General features: G+C 42.3%; 2 protein-coding genes across 9 annotated transcripts in view; one reads left to right on the top strand and one right to left on the bottom strand.

Moving 5' to 3' along the window:
• Window positions 1-22,500, bottom strand: part of LOC108412246 (membrane-associated guanylate kinase, WW and PDZ domain-containing protein 1-like) — a 220,101-nt gene that overhangs the window by 118,289 nt on the left and 79,312 nt on the right. The gene's annotated exons all lie outside the window — the stretch shown is intronic.
• Window positions 3,858-15,264, top strand: LOC119262843 (claspin-like). 2 transcript variants are annotated; one of them, XM_037536231.1, is made up of 8 exons: window positions 3,858-4,325; window positions 8,432-8,479; window positions 9,099-9,264; window positions 11,401-11,511; window positions 11,635-11,745; window positions 11,992-12,102; window positions 13,566-13,655; window positions 14,876-15,264. In XM_037536231.1, the coding sequence occupies exons 2-8, from the start codon at window positions 8,435-8,437 to the stop codon at window positions 15,112-15,114; spliced, it is 873 nt and encodes a 290-aa protein (XP_037392128.1). In that variant the 5' UTR covers window positions 3,858-4,325; window positions 8,432-8,434; the 3' UTR covers window positions 15,115-15,264. The 2 variants fall into 2 exon arrangements, with proteins under 2 accessions (XP_037392128.1, XP_037392127.1); XM_037536230.1 differs by lacking the exon at window positions 3,858-4,325 and having other exon boundaries at window positions 8,086-8,479.

The raw sequence follows: 22,500 nt of genomic DNA on the forward strand, positions 1-22,500 counted from the left end.
CATGGTGTTGGTGGATGGAGCGAGACATGATGTCTCAGATGTGCTCAATCGGATTCAGGTCTGGGGAACGGGTGGGCCAGTCCATAGCTTCAATGCCTTCATCTTGCAGGAACTGCTGACACACTCCACCCACATGAGGTCTAGCATTGTCCTGCATTAGGAGGAACCCAGGGCCAACTGCACCAGCATATGATCTCACAAGGGGTCTGAGGATCTCATCTCGGTACCTAATGGCAGTCAGGCTACCTCTGGCGAGCACATGGAGGGCTGAGCGGCCCTCCAAAGAAATGCCACCCCACAATATTACTGACCCACTGCCAAACTTGTCATGCTGAAGGATGTGGCAGGCAGCAGATCGCTCTCCACAGCGTCTCCAGACTCTGTCACGTCTGTCACATGTGCTCAGTGTAAACCTGCTTTCATCTGTGAAGATCACAGGGTGCCAGTGGCCAATTTGCCAATCCTGGTGTTCTCTGGCAAATGCCAAGCGTCCTGCACGGTGTTGGGCTGTGAGCACAACCCCCATCTGTGGACGTCGGGCCCTCATACCATCCTCATGGAGTCGGTTTCTAACCGTTTGTGCAGACACATGCACGTTTGTGGCCTGCTGGAGGTCATTCTGCAGGGCTCTGGCTCCTCCTGTTCCTCCTATCACAAAGGCGGAGGTAGTGGTCCTGCTGCTGGGTGTTGCCCTCCTACGGCCTCCTACACGTCTCCTGGTGTACTGGCCTGTCTCCTGGTGGCGCCTCCAGCCTCTGGACACTATGCTGACAGACACAGCAAACCTTCTTGCCACAGCTCGCGTTGATGTGCCATCCTGGATGAGCTGCACTACCTGAGCCACTTGTGTGGGTTGTAGAGTCCGTCTCCTGCTACCATGAGTGTGAAAACACCACCAACATTCAAAAGTGACCAAAACATCAGCCAGAAAGCAGAAAGGTACTGAGAAGTGGTCTGTGGTCCCACCTGCAGGACCACTCCTTTATTGAGCATGTCTTGCTAATCACCAGTAATTTCCACCTGTTGTCTGTTCCATTTGCACAACAGCTGTGAAACTGATTGTCAGTCAGTGTTGCTTCCTAAGTGGACAGTTTGATTTCACAGAAGTTTGATTTAGTTTTGTTATATTGTGTTGTTTAAGTGTTCCCTTTATTTTTTTGAGCAGTGTATATTGTCTATCTCTACCACCGTCATATCTCCAGTTCATAGAATAGGTCAATGCATAGATCCAAAAAAATCTAAACTGAATATCACTTGAATATCACATGTGCTCTGGCTGCTGGGGTGATTCAGTGCCTCCCAAAGACTTTGTGTTCTCTTACTGACTGACTGATCACTTTTGTTGAAATGCACATGCACAGCTATGGATGACAAGTATCTGTGCTCCCGAGAAGAGATGTAATCTTAGGGTAGCTGATGTTGTGTCTCCTTCCTGTAAATATTACTGTAAAGGGAAGTGATAAGACATACCATGGCATTAATATGTGTCAATATTTGTAGTGATGGCATGTCAGCTCTCAGCCTCATCCAACATCACTACCTCAGTGATATCTTGGCATCTACAGGCATTTGTCCAACATTGCTACCAAAGCTTTGTATTAAGGTGCATGAGTGACTCACAAATCATGTTCATGAGGCCCACCATCAGAGTGTTCAGTTGTACACAAATCACAAGAAATCATGCTAGAACCATGCTGTGAGTAGTCCAGTGTTATGTGTAAATACTTTTCTGTGGTACCTTAATTTAAATCTGCGCTCTACAGTTTAAGGCTCTGTGGATACAGGGTTGAATCCCTGACCAGGCAGAGGAACAAGAAGGTCTGAGTTATGTTTGAAGTTCTAAAAAAGATACGTCAGTCTCAAACTTCCAGTTGTTGAAATGCCATTAATGATTCTACGTAGCCGATGGTGGTGCAGCAAAACCTGGACTGCCTGGTCTCGCTGTTAGCCGTCTGTATGTGGTTGTTCTTATTTCAGCTACATGTTTAAACACAGCAAGCAATAGTTTACGCCTTTCTGTTTCACTGTCCTATCCATATGAGGAGGTATGCAGACTAGACACTCACATATGCATTATTAATTGGCTAAGATCAAAGAATGAAGTGAGACAAACAGTTGTTGACCTTCATAAATCAGGCAGTGACTACAAGACATGCTAATGTTTCAGGTGACATGCTTCACATCTCCTGTTGTTTTTCTTTGTCTTAATGGTAGAGACTGAAATGCTCAGTTGTGGGGACAGATGTTTATGTGTGGGAACAAGGCCTCTTTCTCATTTAGTGATTCAGTTCATTCCACAAGTACAGGAAGTGGCTGAGGTCGGGGCCCTGTGCAGGTCAGTCAGAGCGGTCTTTATGGAGCTTGCTTTGTGCGCAGGAAACAGTCATAACAAATATGTTGACACAAAGTTTGAAGTATATATTTGTTGTTTCTATGCACGTGTCCCAGACTGTTATTTGTCCTTCATCAAACTTTAGTCTTGGCAGAGCGTATTCAGTGAAGACGCATTTTACTGGCTAGCGCCAAATCCATATTTGTCCATCAGACTGTCGGCTGGTTAGGCAATGATTCATCATACCAGAAAACAATTTGTACTGCTCCAGTTGCAGTGTGCTTTATGGCACTCCATCTGACGCTTAATATTGTGTGGCAAGTAGTATATCCAAGACACATTCAACAGCCCCCCATGTACAACCAGAACACCAGTTATAATGGCCTCACAATGAGGGAATATACATATTCTGCCCCACACAGTGACTGGATTCCAGTCTACATAACTGGAGATGCATGTCACTTCCCCGTATACATGCATGTGACTAAAACCTGATGCACAGCCATGGATGACAAGTATCTGTGCTCCCGAGAAGAGATGTAATCTTAGGGTAGCTGATGTTGTGTCTCCTTCCTGTAAATATTACTGTAAAGGGAAGTGATAAGACATACCATGGCATTAATATGTGTCAATATTTGTAGTGATGGCATGTCAGCTCTCAGCCTCATCCAACATCACTACCTCAGTGATATCTTGGCATCTACAGGCATTTGTCCAACATTGCTACCAAAGCTTTGTAGTGAGGTGCGTGAGTGATTCACAAATCATGTTCATGAGGCCCACCATCAGAGTGTTCAGTTGTACACAAATCACAAGAAACCATGCTAGAACCATGCTGTGAGTAGTCCAGTGTTATGTGTAAATACTTTTCTGTGGTACCTTAATTTAAATCTGCGCTCTACAGTTTAAGGCTCTGTGGATACAGGGTTGAATCCCTGACCAGGCAGAGGAACAAGAAGGTCTGAGTTATGTTTGAAGTTCTAATAAAGATCCATGTCTATCCTGATCAGGATACAGTCCAGATGCTAATTACATGAAGTGGCTTGGTGTAAGCAGGTCCATTTGATTGTGTGTGGGTGATCTATTAGCTTATCGTGTAAATCTATTCTATGAATCTCCCTGTGACCGCACCTGCTGACACTTCTCAACGCCAAACTAGTTCTCTTCCCTACTTTAATATAAACCCACTGCTGGTCGTTCTGGTCGTGAAAGGTTTTGGTGCATTAACTGTTTGTTTTGAGTATAGAAACAGTAGTAAGTGTAAAAAGTGTACATATACTATTTAACAACAGTTCAGTCTACTTTAAAATCTATAATAATATTTAAAGGGCAGGAGTTTCTGTAAAGGCCTGTTGGTTTCTATGTTAAGCGTCTCCTGTTCTCTTCTCAGTACAGATAAACGTGATGTAATGATTGTGTAGTAGACACTGGCAGTAAAGATTCTGCAGAACGGCTTTAAGGTCAGTAATTCTCAGTGTGAGGGGTGAACAGTACACAAGGCCTACAGTCACTCTGTTTCAGAATGGATCGTTTTATAACGCGATTAAAGAAACTTCGTGAGCATCACAAGAAGCAGGAGGAGAAGTATCAGCACATCCTCAACCAGCAGGAAAAGGAGCAGCAGAAGACTTTAGAGCTGCTGAACAAGGTAAGAGAATCTCAGGTAAACCTTCTAATGAACCTACTTGGGCTCCATGTCTGAAATAAGTAGCTGATATTTAGATGAGTCGCGTGACTCGGTTATACTGTTTAACTGTAGTGGATGAAGTTCAGTGTTAGAGCAGAGAGTCGCTCTTTAACTCGCTTTATTTATTTCACAATTTAAACACTTCAGTTCATTAAACCGCTCAGACGCCATACAGCACGTGCCGGTTCAGCGCGTGTCGGTTCAGCAGCTCGTGCTCGTGTATCTAACGGCTGTTCGGCTCGTGCGCGTTCACAGTTCAGCGGTTCGGTTCGGCTCGGCTCGGCACTGCAGTCGCACACGCGTGGTGTAAGTACAAACATCTGTACATGTATCTGACAGTGTAAGCAGCTTCTGCTGAGGAACCGGGTCTCTGTGGGGCGGATTTCGGGGGAAATGTGCGGTTTGAGTGGAATGAGGAGAAAGTTAGTTAGCTAGCAGTAGTGAGCTAGTTAGCTAGCGCTAGCTGCTATAGCGTTGACTGTCCGGCCGGAGCGTCTCTGGTACAGCAGCTCGTTTATATGTTGGTTTATATTCGGTGATTATTCAGCGCCGTGTGTGTCGGTGGTGGAGTTTAGTGGTAGATGTTGATCTCGTGTTGAGTTCAGTACAGAGCTGGTGTGTGTCGGTGGTGGAGTTTAGTGGTAGATGTTGATCTCGTGTTGAGTTCAGTACAGAGCTGGTGTGTGTCGGTGGTGGAGTTTAGTGGTAGATGTTGATCTCGTGTTGAGTTCAGTACAGAGCTGGTGTGTGTGGTTGGTGGAGTTTAGTGGTAGATGTTGATCTCGTGTTGAGTTCAGTACAGAGCTGGTGTGTGTCGGTGGTGGAGTTTAGTGGTAGATGTTGATCTCGTGTTGAGTTCAGTACAGAGCTGGTGTGTGTCGGTGGTGGAGTTTAGTGGTAGATGTTGATCTCGTGTTGAGTTCAGTACAGAGCTGGTGTGTGTCGGTGGTGGAGTTTAGTGGTAGATGTTGATCTCGTGTTGAGTTCAGTACAGAGCTGGTGTGTGTGGTTGGTGGAGTTTAGTGGTAGATGTTGATCTCGTGTTGAGTTCAGCACAGAGCTGGTGTGTGTGGTTGGTGGAGTTTAGTGGTAGATGTTGATCTCGTGTTGAGTTCAGTACAGAGCTGGTGTGTGTGGTTGGTGGAGTTTAGTGGTAGATGTTGATCTCGTGTTGAGTTCAGCACAGAGCTGGTGTGTGTGGTTGGTGGAGTTAAGTGGTAGATGTTGATCTCGTGTTGAGTTCAGCACAGAGCTGGTGTTGAGTTCAGCACAGAGCTGGTGTGTGTGGTTGGTGGAGTTTAGTGGTAGATGTTGATCTCGTGTTGAGTTCAGTACAGAGCTGGTGTTGAGTTCAGTACAGAGCTGGTGTTGGTGTTGAGTTCAGTACAGAGCTGGTGTTGGTGTTGAGTTCAGTACAGAGCTGGTGTTGGTGTTGAGTTCAGTACAGAGCTGGTGTTGGTGTTGAGTTCAGTACAGAGCTGGTGTGTGTGGTTGGTGGAGTTTAGTGGTAGATGTTGATCTCGTGTTGAGTTCAGCACAGAGCTGGTGTGTGTGGTTGGTGGAGTTTAGTGGTAGATGTTGATCTCGTGTTGAGTTCAGCACAGAGCTGGTGTGTGTGGTTGGTGGAGTTTAGTGGTAGATGTTGATCTCGTGTTGAGTTCAGTACAGAGCTGGTGTGTGTGGTTGGTGGAGTTTAGTGGTAGATGTTGATCTCGTGTTGAGTTCAGTACAGAGCTGGTGTTGAGTTCAGCACAGAGCTGGTGTGTGTGGTTGGTGGAGTTTAGTGGTAGATGTTGATCTCGTGTTGAGTTCAGTACAGAGCCGGTGTGTGTGTGGTTGGTGGAGTTTAGTGGTAGATGTTGATCTCGTGTTGAGTTCAGCACAGAGCTGGTGTGTGTGGTTGGTGGAGTTTAGTGGTAGATGTTGATCTCGTGTTGAGTTCAGTACAGAGCTGGTGTTGAGTTCAGTACAGAGCTGGTGTTGAGTTCAGTACAGAGCTGGTGTTGAGTTCAGTACAGAGCTGGTGTTGGTGTTGAGTTCAGTACAGAACTGGTGTTGGTGTTGAGTTCAGTACAGAGCTGGTGTTGGTGTTGAGTTCAGTACAGAGCTGGTGTGTGTGGTTGGTGGAGTTTAGTGGTAGATGTTGATCTCGTGTTGAGTTCAGCACAGAGCTGGTGTGTGTGGTTGGTGGAGTTTAGTGGTAGATGTTGATCTCGTGTTGAGTTCAGCACAGAGCTGGTGTGTGTGGTTGGTGGAGTTTAGTGGTAGATGTTGATCTCGTGTTGAGTTCAGCACAGAGCTGGTGTGTGTGGTTGGTGGAGTTTAGTGGTAGATGTTGATCTCGTGTTGAGTTCAGTACAGAGCTGGTGTTGAGTTCAGCACAGAGCTGGTGTGTGTGGTTGGTGGAGTTTAGTGGTAGATGTTGATCTCGTGTTGAGTTCAGTACAGAGCCGGTGTGTGTGTGGTTGGTGGAGTTTAGTGGTAGATGTTGATCTCGTGTTGAGTTCAGCACAGAGCTGGTGTGTGTGGTTGGTGGAGTTTAGTGGTAGATGTTGATCTCGTGTTGAGTTCAGCACAGAGCTGGTGTGTGTGGTTGGTGGAGTTTAGTGGTAGATGTTGATCTCGTGTTGAGTTCAGTACAGAGCTGGTGTTGAGTTCAGCACAGAGCTGGTGTGTGTGGTTGGTGGAGTTTAGTGGTAGATGTTGATCTCATGTTGAGTTCAGTACAGAGCTGGTGTGTGTGGTTGGTGGAGTTTAGTGGTAGATGTTGATCTCGTGTTGAGTTCAGCACAGAGCTGGTGTGTGTGGTTGGTGGAGTTTAGTGGTAGATGTTATTCTCGTGTTGAGTTCAGTACAGAGCTGGTGTGTGTGGTTGGTGGAGTTTAGTGGTAGATGTTATTCTCGTGTTGAGTTCAGTACAGAGCTGGTGTGTGTGGTTGGTGGAGTTTAGTGGTAGATGTTGATCTCGTGTTGAGTTCAGTACAGAGCTGGTGTGTGTGGTTGGTGGAGTTTAGTGGTAGATGTTGATCTCGTGTTGAGTTCAGTACAGAGCTGGTGTGTGTGGTTGGTGGAGTTTAGTGGTAGATGTTATTCTCGTGTTGAGTTCAGTACAGAGCTGGTGTGTGTGGTTGGTGGAGTTTAGTGGTAGATGTTATTCTCGTGTTGAGTTCAGTACAGAGCCGGTGTGTGTCGGTGGTGGAGTTTAGTGGTAGATGTTATTCTCGTGTTGAGTTCAGTACAGAGCTGGTGTGTGTGGTTGGTGGAGTTTAGTGGTAGATGTTGATCTCGTGTTGAGTTCAGCACAGAGCTGGTGTGTGTGGTTGGTGGAGTTTAGTGGTAGATGTTGATCTCGTGTTGAGTTCAGTACAGAGCTGGTGTGTGTGGTTGGTGGAGTTTAGTGGTAGATGTTATTCTCGTGTTGAGTTCAGTACAGAGCTGGTGTGTGTGGTTGGTGGAGTTTAGTGGTAGATGTTGATCTCGTGTTGAGTTCAGTACAGAGCTGGTGCTTCGCTGCGGAGGGGTCAGTCCCACCGCCGCTGTACATACAGACCCGGTTACAAACTCGCTTTAAGATTAAACTACTCTTCAATTCCAGCACAGCTCAGATACAGAACAGCAGCTCCTCATACGAGTTATTCGCAGTAGGGGTGCAGGAAGTGATCTCTACTACAAGTTTAAAGGTCTAGATATTTTAAATGGTTGCCAGATATTGTAATAGTATGAAACGGTGAGACCAGTATTTTATATGCCCTGCTGAAAAATCCAGATCAGGACTAGTTTTACTGGTTGCTGGTTTCAGCTTGTAAAATCATACCCTTTGCTAATTAGCAAGCTGGTTAAGTAGCTTCTGACCAGCATAGTACAGTCCAGTGCTTTTCAAACATGGCCCTGTGGACCCACTGCCCTTCATATTTCAGAGCTCTTCCTGTTTAACACAGCCACTTTAACTCAGTGACGGCTGTTAATGAGCTGATTAGTTGGATCAGTTGTGATGGGAGCTGGGACACCAGGACCAGGACTGAAAAACACTGGTGTACATTTGATTTGGTCATACTGGTCAACCAGCTCGGTCTTGCATAATCAAGCACGGTCATACTGGTGGTCTGTCTCGGTCAGCTCGATCATGCAAGTAGACCAGATAAACCATTAAACTCATAAAAACACAGGATCTAAACTGCTTAACCAGCTCGAGCTGTTTCCTGCTGCGTTGGTCTCTCAGATAGAAGAGATTTCATGTTACACCCAACAAAATGTGAAGTGCAGTAGAAGTTGATTTCCTTTTGTGTAACAGCTGTAGTACAAGTATCTCTGAACAGCAAAGCTTTGTACTTAGAATAATTACAGTACTTTACTGATGAATTGCAAATGTGTCTTAGTAGATGGATGATGTGGTGATTTGTTTCTCTTTTCAGAGCATGGAGAACACAAAGCCTGTTGGCCGAGTGAGGCCAAACAAGAAGGTATGTAGCATAGCTTTCATCAAATGAATATTTTAAGGAATAATTTAGCATAAAATAAAACCTAGATGGCTGAGACATGTTTGAAGTCAGAATTTTGCTTCGTTATAGTTGATCTAGGCTGCGAGGCCTTTTTACTGTGTAAAAATCATCAAAACTTCTCCAAGTGCATCTATTTGTTAGTTAAGGCCATAAAAGTTAATAAAAATGAAATGAGTTGTCAAAAACGCTGCCCAGTAAGAGTGCTGATCTAGTATCTGCTTTAGTGACCATGATCGTAAATAGGGAAGAGTCTGATCTGAGATCAGTCCTCTGATTTACCAGTTAAGTTCAGAAGTTTTTTTTAGTTCAGTATCTACTGTATCCAGAGGCACAGCCACTAGTCTGTGGGATCATTGTTATAACTTATAATGAGTTGAGAAAAGGGTTGTAGATTGATTTTTATTGAATGCAGTTGGGGCTGTTTGGTGGACTAATGGGATGTAGTCCTCACAGCTGCAGTTCTAAACTCAAGAAGCAAATTTTAGACTCCAAATGTGTCTTTGGCAGATTTTTATGTTTAAGTTAATCCAGTTTAATTTGACTGTTTAATTATTCTTGTTTTTTAATGTTTCTGTGACAGGCTGAGCAGGAAGAGAGTGACGAGTCCATTAATTTGTCTGAAGAGGATCTGGTGTCATCACATTCGGAATATGAACCTGATGGCAGCGAGTCTGACTCTGAAAGTTGTCTCTCCCTTTCAACCCAGCTGTCTTCCAGCTCGGTCCTGTCCAAGGAAGTTGAAAACGGTACGTCCATGTCAACAAAACAAAAAAAATCAAAGATTACAGTAAAATGCAGCACAAAAACTGACAATGGCAAACGGATCTGGAACAAGAAACATTTTTGTCTGTACTGTAAAAAACCAAATAGTAAAATAGCTCGCCACTTGGAAAGAAAACATGGTGAAGAAACGGAGGTTGCCCAAGCTCTAAGTTTTCCTAAAGGCTCCAAGCGAAGAGCAGCTTTGCTTGAGGAAATTCGAAACAAAGGGGACTTTGAGCACAATATAGACGTTCTTGAGAATGGTGATGGGCAGCTGATCACCTGGCGACAACCCAAGGCCAACGCAAGTCCAAACAATTACCTGCCATGTCCCCAGTGTTGGGGATTTTTTGTTAAAACAGATCTGTGGAAGCACGAGATTTCCTGTAGGGTAAGGCAAGCAAAGAACTTAAAGAAGACAAAAAGGATTCAGTCACGTGCATCCCGCCTAGTTCCAGTGTCATCTTCAGTTTCTTCAGGCTGCAAGGATGTGTTACATAGTATGCATCAAGATGAGATCAGCATTTGTGTCAGAAATGACCCTCTCATTTGTAAATTTGGAGATGTTTTATTTGAAAAACACGGACATAACAAATTTCAGCATTCCTACATCGCTCAGAAAATGCGAGAGCTAGGGAGGTTTTTGATAGCCGCCAGAGAGATTGATAACCATGATAATGTATGTATGCTCCAAGATGTCCTTGTGCCAGGAAAATTCCAAACTGTTGTGGAAGCGACAAGAACAGTCAGTGGCTTTATGGCTTCACAGAACGAGTACAGAACACCTTCTCTAGCATGTAAAATTGGATATTCGCTCAAGAGAGCAGCGGAAATACTGGTAGGGGAGTGCCTAATAAGTGGAAACACTAGAACAGAGAGGGATGCAAAGAAGTTCATTGAGGTGATGGAGACACAGTGGAACACCTATGTGTCAGGACGTGCCCTTAACACTCTAAAAACAGCCAAGTGGAACAAAGATGAAATGATTCCCCTGACTGAAGATATCATGAAATTGCAGAAACATCTTAAAGCACTGGAAAAAGATGCAGTGCATGGACTCTCGGTTGCACCCAGTGTTTCAGACTGGAAGAAACTTTGTCAGAGCCTTCTCACACAGATAATCCTCTTCAATAGAAGGAGGGAAGGAGAAGCCTCAAAATTACTCCTGGCAACATACCAAACACGGAACAGAGCTCCAGCTCACCCAGAAGTGTACGAGAGCCTTTCCAAACTTGAAAAGTCACTTGTCAACAACTTCACGTGACTGGAGATACGAGGGAAGAGAGAGCGAAAAGTCCCATTGCTCCTCACACATGACATGGAGGCATCGATAGACATTCTGATAAGCAACCGAACTGCAGTAGGTATCTGCAGTGAAAACCCTTTTGTGTTTGCCCGAATTTCAGGAACCAGCCGTATGAGAGGGTCAGACTGCCTCCGCCAATTTTCATTGGAATGCCAGGCCAAACATCCAGAGTGTTTAAGATCCACCAGATTAAGGAAGCACATAGCTTCTTTGCCAACACTCTTTGCCAAATGATGAACTTGAAAAATTCAGAAATGGATCAGGTGGCAAAGTTCATGGGTCACGATATACGTGTCCACCGTGAATATTACAGACTCTCTGAAAACACCATTCAGCTTGCTAAAATTAGCAAACTGTTGATTGCCATAGAGAAAGGAAATCACACTTATCTGGGACGGTCTCTAGAGGAGCTGGAGCTGGATGGAGAAAAATCAGGTATGTTACCTACTGTCAGTAGTACAGTGATTCCCAAACGGATTGTCAGGACACGTTTATATCAGCGTATCGGCGTATATTTGATGGTTGTCTTGTACAGGGACTTTGTATGTGATGTGTTCAAACTGTAATATGAACTGAATTAAAGTAATTAGAAATATTTATTGTGCAAATTGGTAGGTTTTAGCTGAACAGTATAAATACATGTTAGCTAATAAGCTTTCTAACCCCTACCACACCATGACATCGGGCGCCACGTCATTGTGGTGTGACTGCAATGGGCAGTATATAGCAAACGGCCTCACAAGCCTGGACCTTATGAAGACGATTGCCCAATGTACTGGATGAACTGTATTTCCAATGTTTTGATTTATTTCAGATGGTGAATGTCCGCCAGGCGAAAAGAAGCAAACGACATCCTCGAGAGCTCCACCCCCTCAGGATCATTTGGAGACGGGTGTCGAGGGTTCTTGTGGAGAACAACAATCAGGTATGTCAGTGTATCAGAGTAGTGTTTTCCAGTGTGCGCAATGCATTTCTGTTAAATGTTGTATTCTGTCTGACTCAGATCTAGTAACTGATATGTTGTGTTTGGTTATTTGTGTTATTCCAGATGGTGAATGTCTGCCAGGCAAAAAGAAGGAAAAGAGGTCCTCAAAGGCTTCATCCCCGAAAGATAAGTTAGCAACATGTGAAGAGGATTCTTGTGGAGAAGAAAAATCAAGTATGTGAAAGTAGTACAGAGACACATTTTCAGTTTTCCAACAGTTCAGATCAGTGACATGCAGTTCAGTTCAAAATTAGCAGCTCTGCCTTCAGACTTTCTTCTTCCATATAGATATATAGATAGGAATATCCAGCTCCTGCTGATTTTTCAGGAAAACTTTTTTGCTGTGATTCTCCCGTTCTGCCATGTGTCAGATGTGTTCTATCGGACTCCTAGTAACTGTTATATTTTGTTTTATTCCAGACCGTGAATGTTCGCCAGTCAAAAAGAAGCAAAAGATGTCCTCTGGAGCGTCATCCCAAGAAGATCATTTGGAGACAAGTGACAAGGATACTTCTGCAGAACAACAATCAGGTATGTCATTGTAGCAGAGTCATGTTTTCAGCTTTCCAATGTGCAATTTGCAGTGTGCAGTATAGTTGTAATAGAATCAACACTGTGCAGTGCATTCAGAAAGTATTTACCGCGCTTCACTTTTTCCACATTCTGTTATGTTACAGTCTAATTCAAAATTCAAATTTTCCCTCAAAGTTCTACACACAATACTCCACAATGACAAAGTGAAAAAAGTTTGTTTGAATTTTTTGCAAATTTATTTAAAATAAAAAACAATAAAATCACATGTACATAAGTATCACAGCTGAACTCCTGAATGCCAAGCATCATGTCTGGAGGAAACCAGGCACTGCTCATCACCTGGCCAATACGATCCCTACGGTGAAGCATGGTGGTGGCAGTATCATGTAGGGTTGTTTTTTGGCAGCATAAACTGGGAGACTAGTCAGTGTCGAGGGAAAGATGAATGCAGAAATGTACAGAGACATCCTTGAAGAAAACCTGCTCCAGAGTGCTCTGGATCTCAGACTGGGGCGAAGATTCATCTTCCAACAGGATAACAACCCTAAACACACAGCCAAGATAACAAAGGAGTGGCTTCGGGACGACTCTGTGAATGTTCTGGATTGGCCCATCCAGAGCCCAGACTTGAACCTGATTTAACATCTCTGGAGAGATCTGAAAATGGCTGTGCACCGACGCTCCCCATCCAACCTGATGGAGCTTGAGAGGTTCTGCCTCTCAAGAATGGGAGAAACTGCTCAAACACAGGTTGTAGCATCATACTCAAAAAGACGTGAGGCTGTAATTGCTGCCAAAGGTGCTTCTACAAAGTATTGAGCAAAGGCTGTGATACTTATGTACATGGGATTTTAGTTTTTTGTTTTTTATTTTTAATAAATTTGCAATAAATTAAAACAAACTTTTTTCACTTTGTCATTATGGGGTACTACTGTATGTAGAATTTTGAGGGAATAAATGAATTTAATCCATTTTGGAATAAGACCATAAAATGTGAAAAAAACTGAAGCGCTGTGAATACCTGTCAGTACCTACCAAAGATTCTCCAAGGAAGGTGCACACTGCCACAATGCAGATGATTCCAGAATGGTTCTAGGAACACAACAATGAGTTCAAGCTCAATGTTTTGATCCAATCCAGTATCTGGGGAATATTTTGGACAAACAAGTTTGATCCATGGAGACCCCACCTAACAACTTGCAGGACTTGCTTAAAGGATCTGCTGCTAACGTTAGTCTTGGTGCCAGATACCATAAAACACTTAGAAGTCTTGTGGAGGCCATGCCTCAAATGCTCAAGCCTGTTGTTGTGGCTTTTATGAAGAATGTTGATGGGGTTTGTGGTGTGAGGGCACCACATAATTTAATGTGACTGCTGTCCAGTGTATTTGACCACCCAAACTCAAGATCAAAATGATTTTGTATAGACTTGCAGTACACAGTTTTTATTTTGTTTTCCAGAGAACGTTCGTTCCCCTGTCCAAAAGAAGAGGCCTTCCTCCAGGACTCAAAATGCAGACCTTGTTGAAGATGTAGAGACAAGAAAATCAGGTAAGTTACAACAATTAACCCCTTTGAGATTTCCTTTCCAAGTGTCTGGTTTATTAGAAGCACCTATATTGTAGCTTCATCATGTCCATCTACAGTTGTGTGGAACAGGCAACTTTGGCTTTTTTTATAAAGGCCTTGGGCAGATTCTCAAAAGTAGTCTCATCATTAGCATCTGGTCAAGTTAACCTGACTTACAAACCTTTTTTGTTTGGGATCACGTTACTGGGATGGTCCATTGTAGATGCTCAAGTGACATTCAACTGAATAGTTATTAAATACAAGTTGAATGTAAATGATGGTCCATAGAATCTCAAACTATACCTAACCCTAAACTTAACCTGGAATCAAGTCTAAAGCCTACACCTAAGCTTGGCAATGGAGCTGGGCAATATGACATTTTATGGTGTCATGATAAATTTGTTCTCAATATAGATGATATACTTTTCTAATCATATGGATATCATCAGTGCATAAAACACTGGCCAACTGCATGTTTCATTAGAGAGTGTAATTAGTGCTGTTTAATGGGAAAAAGTGCAACAAATTTTAAATATTTACTCATCGTACTGAGTATGGGAGAGTATTTGAGTAGTAGTTTGTAAGAATCTGCTGCGACTAATGATCTGTGTGTCAAAATCTCACTGTAACACTATGTGTAAATATCATGATTTAATATTTTTACCATAGTGCCCAGGCCTTGACCTTGAATCAACCCTAAAACCTAAACAGAATCTTTTACTTAACCTAAAATGAAACCCAACCATAGCTCTTACTCATGAAAGATTGAGGTTAGGGGTATGGTTAAGTTTAGGGTTATATTCAATAGAGAGTTATTTACGTTCAGCTTAGCGTTCAGACGCATTTAATAGAAATTCTGTTGAATGTCATTTGAATGTTAGTTGAGCAACGGTGATGCATCTACAATGAACCATCCAAGTAAAGTGAAACCATTTATTTATATATGACTGTGGGTGTGCTGCGTTGCTATATATGTACTCGCTGTCATTCATGTCGTGCTGCACAGGTTATCAGTCCTCTCTACCGAGTATCTCACTGTAACTGAGTGTCGACCTGTAGATAGATATGTAAATATGTATCTGCTTGGCATGGTATGGACATCCTTTGTATCTGCAATACTGGAGAAAATGCCCTCTATTTTATTTATTAACCTTATTTTAAAAACTAAAATTCATTGCATCTGTCTGTGCTTTTTGTTTCAGATCGTAAACACACAGTCCAGCCCAGGCGACCATGGACCGACAGAGAGAAGGAGGCAGTGTGGCGTCACCTGACAAAGTATCGTGCCCTAAAGAAAGTTCCAGTAAAAGCGGACTGCCTTCGGTGCATCCAAGCAGAGCTTGCTTTGAAGACAAGAACATGGAAAGACATCAAAAATTTTGTTTACAATAGTATTACAACAGAAAAGCGAAAGGCTGCTTCTCTCATTACAAAAACCTAGACAGTAGATCTGTTTAAGGTACTTTGCACTTTACAGTACAGTTACAGTTCAGATCAGTGCAGCTGCACACCACTGTTCCAGTTAACCCTGCAGCTCCACACTACAGTTCAGGTGACTGTACACTACTGTTAATGTAGAACTACCTCTACACAACTGTTCAGGTGACTGTTCACTACTGTTAATGTAGAACTACCTCAACACAACTGTTCAGGTGACTGTACACTACTGTAATGTAGAACTACCTCAACACAACTGTTCAGGTGACTGTTCACTACTGTTAATGTAGAACTGTTCAGGTGACTGTACACTACTGTAATGTAGAACTACCTCAACACAACTGTTCAGGTGATTGTACACTACTGTTAATGTAGAACTGTTCAGGTGACTGTTCACTACTGTTAATGTAGAACTACCTCAACACAACAGTTCAGGTGACTGTACACTACTGTTAATGTAGAATTACCTCAACACAACTGTTCAGGTGACGGTTCACTACTGTTAATGTAGAACTACCTCAACACAACTGTTCAGGTGACTGTACACTACTGTTAATGTAGAACTACCTCAACACAACTGTTCAGGTGACGGTTCACTACTGTTAATGTAGAACTACCTCAACACAACTGTTCAGGTGACTGTTCACTACTGTTAATGTAGAACTGTTCAGGTGACTGTTCACTACTGTTCATGTAGAACTACCTCAACACAACTGTTCAGGTGACTGTACACTACTGTTAATGTAGAACTACCTCAACACAACAGTTCAGGTGACTGTACACTACTGTTAATGTAGAAGTGCAGCTCTACACAACTGTTCAGGTGACTGTACACTACTGTTAATGTAGAACTGTTCAGGTGACTGTTCACTACTGTTCATGTAGAACTACCTCTACACAACTGTTCAGGTGACTGTACACTACTGTTAATGTAGAACTACCTCAACACAACTGTTCAGGTGACGGTTCACTACTGTTAATGTAGAACTACCTCAACACAACTGTTCAGGTGACTGTACACTACTGTTAATGTAGAACTACCTCAACACAACTGTTCAGGTGACTGTACACTACTGTTAATGTAGAACTACCTCAACACAACTGTTCAGGTGACTGTTCACTACTGTTAATGTAGAAGTGCAGCTCTACACAACTGTTCAGGTGACTGTACACTACTGTTAATGTAGAACTACCTCAACACAACTGTTCAGGTGACTGTACACTACTGTTAATGTAGAACTACCTCTACACAACTGTTCAGGTGACTGTACACTACTGTTAATGTAGAACTACCTCAACACAACAGTTCAGGTGACTGTTCACTACTGTTAATGTAGAAGTGCAGCTCTACACAACTGTTCAGGTGACTGTACACTACTGTTAATGTAGAAGTGCAGCTCTACACAACTGTTCAGGTGACTGTACACTACTGTTAATGTAGAAGTGCAGCTCTACACAACTGTTCAGGTGACTGTACACTACTGTTAATGTAGAACTACCTCAACACAACTGTTCAGGTGACTGTACACTACTGTTAATGTAGAACTACCTCAACACAACTGTTCAGGTGACTGTACACTACTGTTAATGTAGAACTGTTCAGGTGACTGTTCACTACTGTTAATGTAGAACTACCTCAACACAACAGTTCAGGTGACTGTACACTACTGTTAATGTAGAATTACCTCAACACAACTGTTCAGGTGACGGTTCACTACTGTTCATGTAGAACTACCTCAACACAACTGTTCAGGTGACTGTACACTACTGTTAATGTAGAACTACCTCAACACAACTGTTCAGGTGACGGTTCACTACTGTTAATGTAGAACTACCTCAACACAACTGTTCAGGTGACTGTTCACTACTGTTAATGTAGAACTGTTCAGGTGACTGTTCACTACTGTTCATGTAGAACTACCTCAACACAACTGTTCAGGTGACTGTACACTACTGTTAATGTAGAACTACCTCAACACAACAGTTCAGGTGACTGTTCACTACTGTTAATGTAGAAGTGCAGCTCTACACAACTGTTCAGGTGACTGTTCACTACTGTTAATGTAGAACTGTTCAGGTGACTGTTCACTACTGTTCATGTAGAACTACCTCTACACAACTGTTCAGGTGACTGTACACTACTGTTAATGTAGAACTACCTCAACACAACTGTTCAGGTGACGGTTCACTACTGTTAATGTAGAACTACCTCAACACAACTGTTCAGGTGACTGTACACTACTGTTAATGTAGAACTACCTCAACACAACTGTTCAGGTGACGGTTCACTACTGTTAATGTAGAACTACCTCAACACAACAGTTCAGGTGACTGTTCACTACTGTTAATGTAGAAGTGCAGCTCTACACAACTGTTCAGGTGACTGTTCACTACTGTTAATGTAGAACTACCTCAACACAACTGTTCAGGTGACTGTACACTACTGTTAATGTAGAACTACCTCTACACAACTGCTCAGGTGACTGTACACTACTGTTAATGTAGAACTACCTCAACACAACAGTTCAGGTGACTGTTCACTACTGTTAATGTAGAAGTGCAGCTCTACACAACTGTTCAGGTGACTGTACACTACTGTTAATGTAGAACTACCTCTTCACAACTGCTCAGGTGACTGTACACTACTGTTAATGTAGAAGTGCAGCTCTACACAACAGTTCAGGTGACTGTACACTACTGTTAATGTAGAACTACCTCAACACAACTGTTCAGGTGACTGTACACTACTGTTAATGTAGAACTACCTCAACACAACTGTTCAGGTGACTGTACACTACTGTTAATGTAGAACTGTTCAGGTGACTGTTCACTACTGTTAATGTAGAACTACCTCAACACAACAGTTCAGGTGACTGTTCACTACTGTTAATGTAGAGGTGCAGCTCTACACAACTGTTCAGGTGACTGTTCACTACTGTTAATGTAGAATTACCTCTACACAACTGCTCAGGTGACTGTACACTACTGTTAATGTAGAACTACCTCTACACAACTGTTCAGGTGACTGTTCACTACTGTTAATGTAGAACTACATTGAGTTTGTTGGTTAATGAATAGAATGGTGTTGTGTGTGTTGAGCACTGGAGCTGAAGTGAGCAGTTATTGTTGTGGTGAATGTGTTGTGTATGAGGAGCTGAGCAGTGTGTATAAGTGTGTATATGTTTACTGTAAAGCTGTCTGTATAAATAATGAGCAGGTCATCACCGTGTGAGTGGACGCTCTCAGTGACTGCTGTACTGCCCGCATTAGCCTTAGCTCAACAGAGCTCACCAGCTTGTTGGAGATGAAGTCGTTCTTATTAAATATCTTGTGCGTCTGTTGTGAGTTTCAGACGGCTGTGTTGAAGCTAAAATGTAATTGAATGACTGCTGACTGCAAATTACAGGTTTATACTTAAAATATTAATATGTAAATATATGCTTTATTTGGATAACAGAGCACCGTCCACAAACTTTTGGCCAAAATACAGGGTGCTAAAACGTATTTGTACAGCTCTTTACAACTGAATTCATATATGAATTCACTAATAATGTTCAACAAAGCATAAAATACAAAGAGCATGAAAAAAAACAAACAATAAACAGCCCCCCCCCCCCCCCCCACCCCCGCGAGCTGACTGACACGAGATTAAGATTCGGGGCTTTAATGAAATGTTTCGGAATTTAGACCCGGAAGCTCCGCTGTGACTCGCGCGCTGCAGCCGCTGTGTAAAACGGAGCGGTCACTTTTTGAAATAACGGCTCAAAAACGACTTTCAACGTAACACGTAGCGTAACGTAACGACGTATTTCAACGCAACACGCTTAAAAAACAACATTTCCCATGTAGCCGCGGTGTCATGCCTACATTCTGGCCACGCCCACCCTCCGCAGCGCTCAGCTGCCAGCTGTCCAATCAGAGAAAGCGAATTAGCATCCACCAATCAGTGGCCGGTCCTCGCACGATTAGCGTTCTACTTGTTCTTAAAAGTTGAGTTGCAGCTAAATACAAATCGGGTTGCAGTTCCTACGGACATCTAGTGGCGAACTGCGTTAGTACTTTTTTGCTCAGAGGTCTGGAACAGGGGGCCCTCACAGGCTGGTAGTATGTCATGGTCCTCACAGCGGATGCCAAACCTGTATGTGTGTGTGTGTGTGCGTGTGTGTGTGTGTGCGCGTGTGCGCACATCAACCCGAATGTGACCTGCTAAGGATGCAGAAAGCTTCTCACACCTCAACACGGCGATGGCACTTCATCAATAATATTGATCGGTCAATAATCAATTCAATACTGCGGTGCTCCAGCCTGCAGTGAGAAATTCTAACAAGATCTTACTGCTTAAACTGAAGCTTACAGTATCTAATCCTAGTTGTATTGCATGTTCCCACTGTCCACTTAACTCTTACATCACATAACAGATTAGGACTCTCGAAATTACTCAATAATATCTGATATAATATATCTAAGGCATCTATTGATATATCTATTATGATAGACTGTCTTTTATTGCTCGGTCAATTTCCCCAAAAACAATCAAAATGATTTCTAGCTAGTCATTTTTGCTTATTATTATTATTATTATTATTATTATGCCCCGAAGACTGCTGGGATACCTGACGGAGAAGCGGTTTGGAAAATGGATGGATGGATGGATGGATTATTATGCCATCCATTATCATGGCCAGCAGGATAATACTTAATAATACTTAATAATTTGTGTACCTTTAGCATTTGACCACTGCTGACTAACATTACACTCACACTGCATGCAGATTGCGCTATAAAGTTGGTGGTGCAGCCACTGTCAGTGGAGCAGTTTTCACAGTGTTCAATGGGCAGTTAATATTGGTGTCTTGGAGCTGGCGGTTGTGGACAATGTCACTATGGCACAATGGCACTACAGCTTCTTGCTAGTAAACCTCCAACATCTCCAGCTAACATGGCTTATCTATCTTATAGATTATAGTCAGTTTCACACACCCATAGTATCACCCTGTAGACGTCCGCTGACGTTATCATTCTGCAAAAGATCTGAAGGAATTCTTCGCTGATGAATGTATATCCTTTATCCTTGGTCTCCCACATTACTGTGTGTTTGGTGTTCTCCACCCATTTTGGACACATCCTCACCTTTCAATCTGGGCAACTATGACAAAGATAGTGTGACCTTTCCATTTTGAGCTGAAGTGATACACATGCCAGTGACTCTGAGGTCAATACTCATCTGTATATCAATAGTGGGCATTTCTAGTGAAAAGTGTCTATTAATCCAGCTTAACCAGATCTGGTGCAGTGTTTACATCCAAAATCATTCCATCCATACTTTTTTAATTGTGCTTTTTAATTAGTGTCTTTTTTTCTTTTGTCTCTTCCAACTTACCAAACCTTATAATAAAAAAACACTGATATGCACATCTATCTATCTATATATACACATGCATCATGAAAATGTCTTTTAGAAAATGTCTATTATCTTTTACTTTTTCTTTCTTGTCAATCAGTCCCCCCATATTTTCATTTTTTAATTAAAAATCCAGCCAAACTCACATCACTGTGAAATGAAACTGCCCTCCGCAGTGCTTATTCATCTTTGTATGACCCACAGTTCACTGCACAACACACTACCAAAAAACAAAAGCACACTAAGACTCTGTCACGGAGTGCATTTGCCTAATCTTTACTGCTAACTGACCTATCAATGCTCAAAAATGTTTTGTTTCATAGCCACCGAATGCTTAATTATACCAGATTTAACAAGCTATGAATTCCTTGATGCAAACAAATAAATAAATAAATAAACAAACTGAATGAAACATCATCTGCTTTTTTTTTAATCAAAAAGCTTAAATTTAGACAGCTTTATTGACTGCAAGCAATTGTGATGTTGTTTGTGAAAAATTCAAGTGTCATTTTTTCACAGATTGCTATACCATTTTCTGCTTAACCAATGTTTTGCTTATCTGGGTGAAAATAAGTTAAAACATCACTTAATGGGTTAAAAAAACGAAAAACACAGACAGTGACGTGTGCAAAACTTACAGCACGTTTAAATGTTTACGTTTTTTTTCCCAGTATATTAAACTCAGCAAATATATAGGAGTTTTGTTCTAAAATTTGCAGAAAATATTTTATTTAAGTTTGTTCTCTGTTGAGGATGCCAGGCAACTTGATGAACACAATAACATACTTTCTGCGTTTGCTATTACGCCCATATATATGGCAAGTTTGACTGGAAAATCAGAACGTCAGCCAGTCGACAGTGGCTACGAGGTGAGCTTACCTAGCTAATATTAAACAGTTTAAGACAGTAAACTTTCCACCCAGTCTATGCAATTCCAAAAAATCTCAAATGCACAAGAAAAACGACACTCAATCTACTAATACCTTTCACCTGCATACAAAACAGATACCAACAAACATCAGGTGGAATGGGAATGCATTTGTGAGCAGAGCATTATAAAATCAAGCAAAGTGTCCAGTTCGCCGTTCGGCTCACTCGCAGCGGCAATGTGCCAGGCTTCACCTACATTTCGTCTCATTCTATCATCAGATCAGTGTACGTGTAAGTACAGGTGTGGTGTCGGCCCTGCCGAGCCAAAGCTGAACTGTTTAAACATCCAGCATCCTCTGTGGACAAACCACACACACACACACACACACACACCATACGAGCACACGCAGAGCTATAAGCAACCACGTTCACAGCATTAGGCCAGAAAAAATGGGTCACACACACACAACCTGGCACTGTAGCTCCTAAAAGAGGAAAGCTAAAAAAAAAAAAAAAAAAACGAGGGATGGTATTTTTAGACGAGAGGATGATTCATCCCTCCATCCGTGTTTTTCATCTGGAATGAGAGGATCAGTAGAGGAAGACTTTCTTTCCAAGATCAATCAGTGACCTTCATCAGCACCTCCACATGTATTGCACTGCTGAAACATACTGAACATACTGAAACATCAAACCTGCAAACATACAACATAAATCATCCGCTGCACAGCAATTAAGCTCATACACTTCTAAAGAGTGGAGTCACTCGGTTTTAGATTTTGATGTATATATATTTCATGTTCAGCAGCTTGAAATGACACAATCAACTTACTACATTGTTTCAAAACCAATGTATGTGAAGTAGCTGTACACCAGCCCTGCTAAATAAGACTTCCAATTCATTTGTAATATAGGGCTGCGTGACATGGACATAAAACGTAATGTACGATAAAACGGTTGGATGTTGCAATGATGATAATTAAAAGTCAATTAATGTAGGCTATAAAATCCCAGGTTCTCCGATCGGACGTGAGACAGATCCTTAAAATAAAAAGTTTGTTTTAGCTGTAAAATGAACCCAACATAATTCCAACACTGTCAGTTTCCCATGTTTCTTCT

Source organism: Pygocentrus nattereri, chromosome 29 (genome assembly GCF_015220715.1).
Source record: "Pygocentrus nattereri isolate fPygNat1 chromosome 29, fPygNat1.pri, whole genome shotgun sequence".
Classification (NCBI taxonomy): domain Eukaryota; kingdom Metazoa; phylum Chordata; class Actinopteri; order Characiformes; family Serrasalmidae; genus Pygocentrus; species Pygocentrus nattereri.

Coding starts and splice junctions, on each gene's coding strand:
- LOC119262843 (XM_037536230.1), top strand. CDS start 8,399: ATGGATGATGTGGTGATTTGTTTCTCTTTTCAGAGCATGGAGAACACA. Junction 8,480..9,098: donor GAGTGAGGCCAAACAAGAAG/GTATGTAGCATA, acceptor TTTCTGTGACAG/GCTGAGCAGGAAGAGAGTGA. Junction 11,512..11,634: donor TTGTGGAGAACAACAATCAG/GTATGTCAGTGT, acceptor GTGTTATTCCAG/ATGGTGAATGTCTGCCAGGC.